At 43.4% G+C, this 12,739-nt stretch overlaps 1 protein-coding gene and 1 long non-coding RNA gene across 3 annotated transcripts in view; one reads left to right on the top strand and one right to left on the bottom strand.

Moving 5' to 3' along the window:
• LOC128420815 (uncharacterized) overlaps positions 1-7,321 on the bottom strand; it is a 51,548-nt gene extending 44,227 nt beyond the window's left edge. For both annotated transcript variants that reach the window (XR_008332134.1, XR_008332135.1), the window contains exon 1: positions 6,986-7,321. This is a non-coding gene — a long non-coding RNA (uncharacterized LOC128420815). The remainder of the gene's footprint in view (positions 1-6,985) is intronic.
• Positions 7,322-7,477: 156 nt separating this feature from the next.
• Positions 7,478-11,840, top strand: SLC25A4 (solute carrier family 25 member 4). The gene is made up of 4 exons (XM_053402753.1): positions 7,478-7,749; positions 8,977-9,463; positions 10,631-10,771; positions 11,339-11,840. Exons 1-4 carry the CDS (start codon positions 7,639-7,641, stop codon positions 11,494-11,496), a joined length of 897 nt encoding a protein of 298 aa, XP_053258728.1. The 5' UTR covers positions 7,478-7,638; the 3' UTR covers positions 11,497-11,840.
• The last annotated feature ends 899 nt before the right edge of the window (positions 11,841-12,739 follow it).

The following is a 12,739-nucleotide window of genomic DNA, read 5'->3' as shown; positions in this document are numbered from 1 at the left end:
GGAACATTGCAGAAAAACTAATAGGGTGAAACTATGTGTGGACACCACCCATGCACTATTATTGCATTGATGCAAAATTGCAGAAGCAGTGGCTTGGGGGTCCCATAGACTTAAAAAAAAACAAGATAAAAAAGATACAGACTATAAAATCAATAAAAACCCATTTCTAAAATTTGTACAATTGCACAAACCAATGTTGTTGGTGTATTTATATACAGTGGTACCTCGGGTTAAGTACTTAATTCGTTCCGGAGGTCCGTACTTAACCTGAAACTGTTCTTAACCTGAAGCACCACTTTAGCTAATGGGGCCTCCTGCTGCTGCTGCGCCGCCGGAGCACAATTTCTGTTCTCATCCTGAAGCAAAGTTCTTAACCCGAGGTACTATTTCTGGGTTAGCGGAGTCTGTAACCTGAAGTGTATGTAACCCGAGGGACCACTGTAATGCCTTTGTATCTGAGTTTTTGGTTCACCTTTTTTAAAGATGATGCAGAATTGTTGGGAGAGGTCTGTGGATTAGCCACCCAGAAACGCTTGGTGGGGTTCGAGGATTAGCCACTCCTGCTAGGCAAATACCTAATTATTGTTATTGTTATTGTTTTTATTTGTTTGTACCCCACCCATCTGACTGGGTTAACCCAGTCAGATGGGTGGCTTCCAACATATATAAAAACATAACACAAAATTAAACTTTTAAAAACTTCCCTTCAGATGTCTTCTAAAGGTTGTATAGTTACTTATCAGCTTGACATTTGATGGGAGGGTGTTCCACAGGGTTGGCACCACTGTCAAGAAAGCCCTCTGCCTGTAGCTTCACCTCTCAAAGTGAGGGGCACACCAGAAAGCCTTCAGAGTTGGACCTTAGTGTCTAGGTGCTGGAGACACTCCTTCAGGTATACAGGGCCATGGCCGTACATACTTCCTATTGAACTCAGTGGTCTTACTTCTAAATAGACGTATACAATCACACTGTAAGTTCTCACTGAAATCAATGGGACATAAGTACAAGTAACTTGTAGCCAATCGATGATTATGAAGACTATTATTAATAATAAAAGTTGCATTCTTTTTATTATACGATGCAATAAGTGCAATTGATTGAAGCAATAATTTGAATATTCCAACCTTTGCTGGCACCCTTCTCTGATCCCCTCTACCCTTACTAGGTAAAGGTAAAGGTAAAGGACTCCTGGACGGTTAAGTCCAGTCAAAGGTGACTATGGGGTTGCAGCGCTCATCTCACTTTCAGGATGAGGGAGCCGGTGTTTATCCACAGACAGCTTTCCAGGTCATGTGGCCAGCATGACTAAACCGCTTCTGGTGCAACAGAATACTAAGATGGAAGCCAGAGCACATGGAAACGCCATTAACCTTCCAGTCGCAACAGTACCTATTTATCTACTTGCACTGGCATGCTTTAAAACTGCCAAGTTGGCAGGAGCTGGGACAGAGCAACGGGAGCTCACCCTGTTGCGGGGATTCAAACCGCTGACCTTCTGATCAGGAAGCCCAAGGGGCTCAGTGGTTTAGACCACAGCACCACCTGCGTGCCACTACTGGCCCCCCCTACCCATTGCAATAAGGGTCAGAAGGCTGAAGTGGCAGAAGTGATCTGGGTGGTGGGTGGGACCTGCCCAAATCCTGAACAGGGGCAGATCCACTATGAGACTAATGAAGCTTAAGCTTCAGGGCACCTAATCCCAGAGGGGCAGCAGAAGCGACTTTACTCCATATGGCTTTTAAAAAATGGAGTCTAATAGACCCAATTTGAGTCACATGACTCAAATTGATTATTTGTTGTGTATATTTCAAGAGTCCCGAAGTTTGAGAGTCAGCTGTTGTAAAAGTGGAGGGTCGCGGTACAGCAATTTTAAGCAAAATCCGAGATGCAGTAGTTTTTTGTTTTAATTGTGGTAATCTGGCATGGAATAACCCCACTGAAGAATATAACAGTGGCCACCCAGATCTCGGTGCTTATTGTGAAAGGGCCTCCAAAACAGTTCAAACTTAAGGCCCCCCCAAATGTATGTCCGCCTGCCACTGAGCTTGAGGCATAAATCTTCTTGTACTAGAGCCCACTTTATCAGATCTAAGCAATGGGCACTCTGCCATCTAGTGGCAGAAAAATATTCAGCTGTAGCAAAGCTCGGTTGAAATGTCACTTAGGATACCTACTGCTCCTACAAATCTTACAATGTAGGCACATCCCTCCCAGGGATTGGTGACTATATCCATTTTAGATTCTAATATTTGCATTCTTAAATTAAGTTCTACACATTTCCATGTCAGTTTTCATTCTTTTTTTAAATCCTCATGAAAATTCACTAGCATTTTTGTGTGAATTTGTCCCCATATGTGCATTGTTTATGCAACATAAATTTCCAAATTTTGATCCTTGTGATTTATTCATTGTTTTAGCCAGCTTGTAATTTATTCTTAACCTACTCAACTTCATTATAGCCTTGCTAACTATTTCCAGAGTTTAGTTTAGTTTATTTACCAGCTTGTAATTTTACTGATTCCGAACTTGCTTGACTTCATTATAGGCTTGCTAGAAAGTTGCCAACAGAGACAGGAACACAAAATGGCACTAGGTTGCTAATTTACTTCAGCAGCAGCCTATGCAGCCTTTGGACAAAATGTGGAAGGGGAGAAATGAAAAAGGAAAAGGTTACTGCTCAGAAATCACATGCAGAAGTTCTGTTCTATTTATGCTCACCATTCTGTGTGACAGCTTGACACAGAGCAGGTGACGTTATAGACACCCGGGATCTTGGCTCTCTTCCTGAAGTCACATGCATGGCTATGTTTTAAATACTGACACCAGCACAAATTCCCTTATGCAATGCATTTCAGCACATCAGATTGTTTGTATGAACTTTCCAATGTATGAGCAGTTCACATGAAGCATCACCTTTTGCAGAATATCCATAATGCATAAAATTATGATCCAGACACTGCTTAGGAGTCCTTCACATTGCATCCCTTTCCTGCTTCTTTTTATCTCACTTGCAAACCATCACATATGATGCTGGTAGTCTACATTGCTATACAACCATGGGGACATCTCCCCACTGCCACACTATCACTTCTGTCTGGGGAAGAATTAAGCAAATCAAGCATCACCACAATCATGTGTCTGCTTGGAGCATATTACATATATGAGTTAGGAGAAAGGGCCATGTCACTGCTTCACTATGTAAGCAACCAGTGAGTATGTGGCTCAGAGCTTCCAGGTGCCATTTCTGATGCTTCTGGGATGCGGGTGGCACTGTGTTCTAAATCACTGAGACTCTTGGGCTTGCCGATCAGAAGGTCAGTGGTTAGAATACCCGCGATGGGGTGAGCTCCCGTAGCTCTGTCCCAGCTCCTGCCAACCTGGCAGTTTGAAAGCATACCAGTGCAAATAGATAAATAGGTACCACTGTGGCAGGAAGGTAATGGCGTTTCCATGTGCTCTGGTTTCTGTCACAGTGTTCTGTTGCACCAGTAGTCATGCTGGCCACATGACCGGGAAAGCTGTCTGTGGACAAATGCCGGCTCCCTTGGTCTGAAAGTGAGATGAGTGCTGCACCCCCATAGTTGCCTTTGACTAGACTTACTCTCCAGGGGTCCTTTACCTTACCTTTTTTAAACCTTCTGGTGCTTGTATATATTGCATTGGGACTAGGGCAACGAGATGCAATTGAGGACATTACCGGAATAAGAAAAGCTGAACACCCCAAAAGTTTATTTCTTGATGTGATCATGAACTATCAAAGAACATGTTGGCTTTCTTTTGCTTGTCGGTTAAGCAAACCTTACTTTGACAATGGTAGGTCTTATCTCCAAATAAATGCAGATACAATAAGTGAATTAGGTGTTTTAGACACTTGGACAATTTCACTCCTGCCACAGTCCCAATGCTAGAACTTCAGAAGAGATGGCAAATACCAGCATAATCTGAAACTATTAACATTTTAGCTGCAGGTACAAAATAGAAGATGAATGTCACTGAGGAATGAATGTACATTTTGAAACAGAATTGTGTGGAAGTTTTAAAAATTGTTTTTCCTTATTCATATCTTCCAGAGCCAAGGTAGATAATAGTGATTTTAGCATGGCTAAGATGGAAATGGGTCTCTCCGGAGATGCACGGCAGGGATAATATTACAGTGAATATGTTATAAGGTTATTTCAGGTCACTTGTCTTAGAACAGAGAGAGAATCCAGTTGCTACAGCAGTCTGCTTTCCAAGCAGCAGAAGTCCTTGAGTTTTGGCTTTGTACCTTATTATTCAGGTGAAAAGTCATCTGACCTCAGAAGGCCAGTGCTAAAATAAGCCAGTTTACTGAGAGATCTACAGGTCAACTCAGGGGAAGTAGTCCCAGGTAAATAAGGTCCCTTGCCTCTTCGCAACAAAACTCCCCTTAATTAACCCTATCCTTCCCATCACTGAAACCGCATTGATCTGGGGTGACAAAATGTAATGGATGGCAGGACTCCTGTACCTTTAAAGATTGCATGGGAGAGCTTTTGCCACCTTAGAATGGCAAACTGTTCCCACTTCTGTACAGCTGCTTAAAGTACAAGAACTCTCATGCAAGAAAAGTTGGCTGTGATGATCTGTAAGAGATGCCCAACGTATTTAAAGTAGCTCTATGCAATAAAGAAAAGGGCTTTATAATGCAGAGATAGGAAATCAGAGCGACACATAGCCTGAAGCTTTGATAAACATGAAGAACTTCCTTTGGCCATTTTTCTCTATAGTTGCACCACTACTTTGCATAGCAGCGGTGTCTATGTTACATACTTTGCACTGGAAGCTAAAGTGGAAAACTGGTTCACAAGTAGAGCAGAAGTTGGCAACAGTGGTGTCTAAACTTTACCTATTCCTTTCCTTTGCGCCATCCACAAAGGTGTTTACTTGATCACTTAGGTAGAGCAGAAGTTGGCAACAGTGGTGTCTAAACTTTACCTATTCCTTTCCTTTGCGCCATCCACAAAGGTGTTTACTTGATCACTTAGGTTTCCATACCTTTTCCTCCCTGCATATGCCGCAGGTGAACAGAGAAGGAAGTGGTGATTGTGCTTCTTGTATATACCACCCATTGCCAGAATCTCCTACATCTATTTTCAAATGGACACACAATGGAGTAATGCAGAACCAATCTGTTGTGCGCACACAGCCTGAGCCTCTTTTGTGAAAATGCCTGTCCAGCAAAGGATGTGAAGCTGCATACTCACCATAAATTTAAAACACATTTAAAATGCATTTCCTCCCAAAGAATTATGAGAACTGTAGTTGCCCCTCACAGAGCTACAATTCCCACCACCCGTAACAAAATACAGTCATACCTTGGATCCTGAACGCCTTGGTACTCGGACATTTTGGCTCCCAAACACCGTAAAGCCGGAAGCGAGTGTTCTGGTTTGCAAACGTTCTTTGGAACCCAAAAGTCTGATGGGGCTTCTGCAGCTTCCGATTGGCTGCAGAGGCTTCCTGCAGCCAATCAGAAGCCATGCTTTGGTTTCCAAATGTTTTGGAAGTTGAACGGACTTCCGGAACAGATTCTGTTCGATTTCCAAGGTACGACTGTAGTTTCCAGGATGTTTTTGGAAGGGGGTGGAGGATTGTGCTTTAAATGTATGCTGTATACACAGTATGAGAATATTTTATGGTTGTTGCCATCTGTCTGTCTCAAGAGACAATGGAGTGCCCCTCTGGGAGGTGAAGTCAAACCACTGTGTTAGCGGCACTGAAGTGACCTCCCCAGGGTGCAAGCCAGGGCAGTGTGCATAGAGGTCCTGGGCTGCCCAGATGACATCAGCCTCGCTGATATGGTCCAAAGGAAAGCAGAGCAATATGTTTGGTACCAGTTTTGTTGCAGAAGTTGCCGGAAGGTGCACAAAGCGCCATCCAACCGTCTTAGGAACTCCACTCCGGATTTGTGTAGGGTTTACTCCTTAGCCTTTTCTTCTGAATATATTCTGCAAGGTTTAGGGTCAGAGTTTTCCTTCTCCTAAATGGGCTGCCTTCCCAGGTTGATATGCCTACATCCACAAGATCCATGATGTCAGGCAGTGACCGGATTATACTGTATACAAGCACCTCCTGTACTTATAGTTCATATTTTGGGTTACGAACTTTCCATTTCCTAGTCATATGCTCCTGGAACCTCCCACCAGCCTCCTTTCCACCTAAAGAGTGACACCTGCCTTCTGATCACATGCAGTGGTTCTCCTTTCAAGGCACTACTAGGAAAAGAGCAATAACTCCTCCTCACTACATCCATGAATGGAGAGAAACTGCTGGCATGAGAAAGACTCTCTCTCAGTGGAACTTTAAAGCTGCAGCTCTGCGCTTTGCAAGAAAACTCATTGGTCTCCCTTCATATTCTAATTCCAGGATCAGCATCTTAAATATGGACGCACACTCCTCACTTCATTACTTTTCAGAGTTCACCATGCACAATAAGTAAATTATGAAGGCAAAAACATATGTGTACATGAGGAAGGTCATAGCTAAATGGCTCAGCACTTGCTTTTCATGGGCAAGGGTACAAGTTGACAGTTAAAGGATCTCTGCAGATGAGCTGAGACAGGTCTCTGCCCCAGACACTGGTGGGCTGCTGCCAGCCAGAGTAGGCAATAGAGAATTAGAAAGACAAAGCAAAGGGCATATGAAAACACAATCCTAATTATACTAAATTGGAAATAAAAGCAGGTGAATGGAGGACAGGGCTGTCAGTGGCCACTAGCTTGTTCAGGTCTAGGGAGTGCATAGTAAAGAACTTGATCTGATGCGGCTATTAGCCACAATGTCTGTGTTCTACTTCCAAAATTTAATAAATAAATAAAAAGGAATGCGAGGCACAGTGCAGTGGGCTTACAAACTGAAAATAATAATGTTTGGGTGCAACGAGTGTGACCCAGTAGCAAGGACACGGACCGGGAAGATCCTGACTCCATAAGGCTGCTGTGCAGGCTAAAAAATGGAACCCCACCTCCTGAGCTCTTTGGAGGAAGAAGGGCGGGTTTCTTTTATTTCGTATGTTGTAACAGCACGCACAGGCGCGCGCGCCACCACCGCGAGGGCGCAGCGCGCATCTTCGTGCGCTTCCCCATTTCCCGCGGCGCCACTTGCGCTCCTCCTCGCCAGAACTTGGGTCGCCCCGTGGAAGGGTTAACTCTTCCGCCCAGAGAGTGTCAGTTTCGCCCCCGCCAGGGCCGCCCCGCGTGCTATTAATAATAGCGCGAGCACATGCCGTGACATTGCGCTCTCCAACAGGGAGCAGCAGATAACTTTACTTTGCCCTTGCCGAGACGTCCCCCTCGCCAGGGCTGCCCCTTCAGGGGAGAGCAGCATGGCGGCTTTGCCCCGGTGCCCTCGCCTCACGGGGGGTCCCAGCCAATGTGCGCGCGGAACGGCCCCCGGCCGGCCCCCTCCGGCTATCGCGAGACCCAGGGGGGAGCTATAAATAGCTGAAAAAGGGGTAAGGGTCCGTCCATTTGGAACGCGGGTGCTTTAGGTTGGGGGGGCGCAGCTGGGTGGGGAGGTGCCTGTGGACAGCTCCTCCATTAGCCAAAAAGAAAACAAATAATAAAAGGAAGAAAAGAGGAGGGGGCGATTGGTGTGTCGCTCTGACTTGCCTCCATCATGTCTGACCAAGCTCTCAGTTTCCTTAAGGACTTCTTGGCTGGTGGGATTGCTGCTGCCATTTCCAAAACTGCCGTAGCACCTATTGAAAGAGTGAAACTGCTGCTACAGGTAAGGAGGTTGGTTTTCTAAAGTGGTGTGCTTGCGCGTGCACAAAATCAGCTGCCCAAAAAGTTAACCCGCACCTGTTCCTGGAAAGGTTGCATCGTTCTGTGGACCTAAAAGTAATTGGCAGGGACGTTCTTTCCAGATTAACAAGGACAACAAGTTGTTTTTTTGGCTTAGAAATTCACATGTCCTTTGTTAGAAGTGGTGATGGTTTGGTGATGGCGATGCCTTAAGTTTCCTGCCCTCAAGAGCTGTTGCTCGGCTGTATCTCTAAGGAAAGGATCTTCCTGTGACTCAGGAGTGGAGCAGGAATTCTACTGTCAGATGGGCTAGAGCTTGAAGTGACTAAATATGGAAACTCCAGTTGTGCAGTTCTGATTACACAAGACCAGCGCAGCTCTTTTTTCCTTGGCTCTGTTTATAGCACAGATCTGCAAGTGTGCTGAGCATTGGGGGAAATGCCTTGAAATCTTTGGTGTTTTATTCTTTTCTTTTCAGTGTGTGCTTGCACGTATATGGTAGATGGCCATTAAGTCCAATGACTTGTAAAAAAAATACACCAAAAAACATTTGTGAAAGGAATGGTGTTTTGTACCATATATGTGTCAGGGAAACTTCCTTCGTTTGAACCAATCTGGGGGGAAAGTGCTATTTGCTACTAGGATCAGTGGCTTGATAGCTAACTGGAGGTCAGCTGAAGGACATGAACTTTTGGGAGGGCCATATAAACGGAAGAATGACTTCTTGCATATGTAGCCAGTCTCCATTTAATACTGCATATGCTACCTAATCACCATGTTTTTTTTAAAAAAGAAAGTGTGTGCATAATAGAGAAAATCAAGCTAGTCCATAGCCTATCAAGAACTTCATATGGGGGGGGGTTAATTGTTTGATTGGAAGGAGGAGCAACTACAGTTCTTCCACTTTCCATTTCTAATGGTCAAGTAAGTTATTATAGTTACACATTCTGTGCAGCTGTTATGCCCTGGTGTTGTAGCAAGTGATGCTAATCTCAAGCGGATGGCCAACTTTGGCACCAAACAGTAATCAAAGATAAAGCTGCAGGTGCAAAGATAGGATTGGCTATTTCTTCCAATTGAGAGGTTGTGTATAATGTGCCACAATGATTTTCCTTCCTTCCTTCCTTCCTTCCTTCCTTCCTTCCTTCCTTCCCACCCACCTCCCTCTCTCCATCTCTCTTTCTTCCCATCCATTTTCTTCCTTTAACAGGTCCAGCATGCCAGCCAACAGATCACAGCTGATAAGCAGTACAAGGGGATCATGGACTGTGTAATACGGATCCCCAAGGAGCAGGGCATCATTTCCTTCTGGAGAGGCAACTTGGCCAATGTCATCCGGTACTTCCCCACCCAGGCCCTCAACTTTGCCTTCAAGGACAAGTACAAGCAGATCTTCCTTGGGGGTGTGGACAGGCACAAGCAGTTCTGGCGTTACTTTGCCGGCAACTTGGCCTCTGGGGGTGCTGCAGGAGCAACTTCTCTCTGCTTCGTTTACCCGCTGGATTTTGCCAGGACCAGGCTAGCTGCTGATGTGGGCAAAGGGGCAAGCGAAAGGCAGTTCACTGGGCTGGGCAACTGTATTGCCAAAATCTACAAATCTGATGGCCTGAAGGGTCTCTACTTGGGATTCAATGTTTCAGTCCAGGGCATCATCATCTACAGAGCAGCGTATTTTGGCGTCTATGATACAGCTAAGGGTAAGAAAGGGAAGCCACTTGATGTTAGTCGAGTAGCAAAACACAGCCTAGATTCTATGAGTTATAGCGTTTTCCCTGAATGTAGAATATGAAATATTTAAACATGCTCCCAAAAGAGGGTTCTTCTTGCTTCAATAGGTTGGTAAGTATTTCTAGTTAAGACAGGTTTGGAGTGTGCTTCATCTTTCTCCCTTTTCTTGGAAACAAAGAAAGCAGGGCAGTTCTTAAATGTCCACCTCCTCATCCAAGTATTTTCAAATATTTATAATGGGTATAATTTGTATTATATGTAGTTATGAGTTAACTTCATAGGGCCATGCACTGATTAGTAAGGCTCTTTTAATTGCCAGCATAGGGAATCAGGCAGCCCTTCCCATGCCCCATTACTCAGATACCCTATCCTACCCTTGTTGTGACTCTCATCATACAAGCCTCTTAGTCTCCTTCAACCGATCATCTCTTAATATTTGCCCAACTGCCCAAGAGGTCAGTACATATGGATATTCTAGACATGAAGCTAAATATTCCCACCTAGTAAAAAAAATACCTTTCCTTAGGTTCCTACTCTGTTGTTAAGTTCTGGCAGTAGAAGCAATTCCCCAAAAGTGTTATTGTAGTGTAATAGTTTGAGTGCTGGATTTGAACTGTGAATATGTGGGCTTAAATTCCTGAAGTATACCAAGTGAGACGTTGGGAGTGGCCTAATTTCATGGGGCTGTTAGGATAAAGTGAGATAGCCCCATGTTTGCCACCTGAACTTGTTGGAGGAAGGCTAGGATGCTAATTGATTGTGTGAATGCACTTACTATCTGGTAAAGCTATAAAAACACAACAGCATCTGTGTATATGTACGTCTTCCCAAAGCAGCATGCAAAATGACTCGCCTTGGAATTCTGCTGCAGCTGCTGACGTCTAGAATAATAGAATCTTAGAGTTGGAAGGGACCCAAGGGTCATCTAGTCCAACCCCCTGCAATGCAGGAATCTCCATCATGTGACTTGGATTGATTGGGTATAAAACAAAACTTAACTGACATGATTGGTCTTGCTTGAGGTAGAACTGATAAAGTGGTACTGATAACACCCTCTCCCCACCCCTCTCTCTTCCTCTTCCTCTTCCTCTTCCTCTTCCTTCTCCTGTCTTCGGGTAATCTACTCCCAATGGTAGGTATGCTGCCTGATCCAAAGAATGTACACATCATAGTAAGCTGGATGATAGCACAGACCGTTACTGCGGTAGCTGGGCTGGTGTCTTACCCCTTTGACACTGTCCGACGTAGGATGATGATGCAGTCTGGCAGGAAAGGAGGTAAGAAAATAACCCTACATTTCTGTAATGTTGCCCAAAAAAATCCTCCATTTTAAATGCTCAAGGGAAGCTAGAAGCCTTAAAAACCAAGTACTTTTCCTTAAGAGGTTAGATTGAAACAGAGACCATAATAATTATTATTATTTACGCAGTTTCCTTGAGCAATGCCATTTGATTTTATATTACAGCTTTTCTGTTTGGTGTATGTTTACATTTTGTAGTAAAGTGCATTAATAGCACAGTGCTATTTCGGTTCTGCAGTCTTTGGGCAAGTTATATTTATCTACATTTGTCCTGTTTTATAGTACTGGGTTTTATTATGCATGTATACAAACCAAAGGGAGGAAGGTTCTTTCACTCCCAGAATGTGGTGACAAATTTGAATGTGGTTTCTTTGTGGTGCTGCTGGTGAAATTATAGTTTCATTGTCCTCCTTCTGAAGCAAGTAAAGAGCAGAGAACTGCATTCCAGGTCTTGGGAGGGGTGGGGAATTATGGCAGTATTGCGATGGTCTTTTTCTCCAGGTAATGTAACTATGTTTTACCTGTCCATGTTTGTCATCCACAGCTGATATCATGTACAAAGGCACAATCGACTGCTGGAAGAAGATAGCTAAAGATGAAGGGGGCAAGGCTTTCTTCAAAGGCGCCTGGTCCAATGTGCTGAGAGGCATGGGTGGTGCTTTTGTATTGGTCTTGTATGATGAGATCAAGAAATACGTCTAAGACTCAAATGGCTTGATTCAAATGAAAGTTCTCTTTTGTAAGGTACCTACATGTGGTTTAACGGGCAACAAAGTATTTCCTAGGGAAATAGAGATGGCTTTCGTGGGTTAAATCCAATTCAGAGACCAGGTTGCAGCATTGTAAGATAGATCAATGGTTTGTTCATTAGATTACAGCCAAACTCTTTTGTATGGAAAAACTAAAGAGGCACCTGTATATATAAATATATTTGACAAAGATCCATTAATATATTCCTATATTTAAGTGCGTTTCCTGAAGGCGGCAAGTTACACAGTATTCAGATAACTAGAAATGTGAATTCAATAAATACTATTTAAATCAAAGCTCCGCCAATTTTCTTTTCCTGCATGGCACATACTAAATAAAGGTAGCTTCAAAGACTGTGGAAAACATGGGCATGTTACCTTGCATTTGTGCCACCCACAAAACTACAACCATGTGAATGGTTCTGACCTGTGTATGTCAAACACTGCCAAAAATATGTCATGGGAAGTACAGTCATACAGGGATGAAGCCCAAGTGCTTTAAATAAACAAACTACAGAAAGTGAAGCATAATTTCAATGGATTTCTGTGTGTAATTTCTCTGGATTAAAATCAGGCAATCACTTTTTGCGGTTTAAAATTGTGTAACATGAATTATTCAAGTTTTATCTCTTGTGCTTAATCATTGGTGTAATTGCTGCAGAAGATAGCATATATACATTTTTTTTAAAAAAAAGGTTTTAGTTTTAGCTTCTGTCCTCCCTTCGCACTTACTGGAAGTTTGTGGGTGAAGATTAAGTGTGGGCAGGTGTTGTCGTACCTGTATAGCTAGAACGGACCTGTTCTCACAAGAAAACCAGACAGGCTCAAATGAGGGCAGGCAGGAATATGAGAATCCCAGTAGGTACTTTTTATGAAGCTGGAAAATAATCAACAATTCTGAGAAGAAGGCATAGGTAGAAGAGAGGGAATGCATGTAAGAACAAAATAGACATCAAATAAATAAAAATATTTTTGAAACAACTTTCAACTACTTTAACGGGAAAGTTCATGGAAACCGTAATAGGCAGCTATAGATTTGTCTCAAATTTAATATATGAAGAACAGGAAAATGGGGGAAGTGAGGAAGAAAACGTTTTTAAGAAAAGCAACCTGATCTTAAATGCCCTGATCAAATAATTACTGGAAAGCAAAGGAAAATAACTTTCTTTAAAAAAGAGACTTGCAGGATACATGCC

The sequence above is a fragment of the Podarcis raffonei genome, chromosome 9, assembly GCF_027172205.1.
Source record: "Podarcis raffonei isolate rPodRaf1 chromosome 9, rPodRaf1.pri, whole genome shotgun sequence".
Classification (NCBI taxonomy): domain Eukaryota; kingdom Metazoa; phylum Chordata; class Lepidosauria; order Squamata; family Lacertidae; genus Podarcis; species Podarcis raffonei.
Note: the sequence above shows the minus strand (reverse complement) of the source record. Positions and strands in the feature narration are given on the sequence as shown.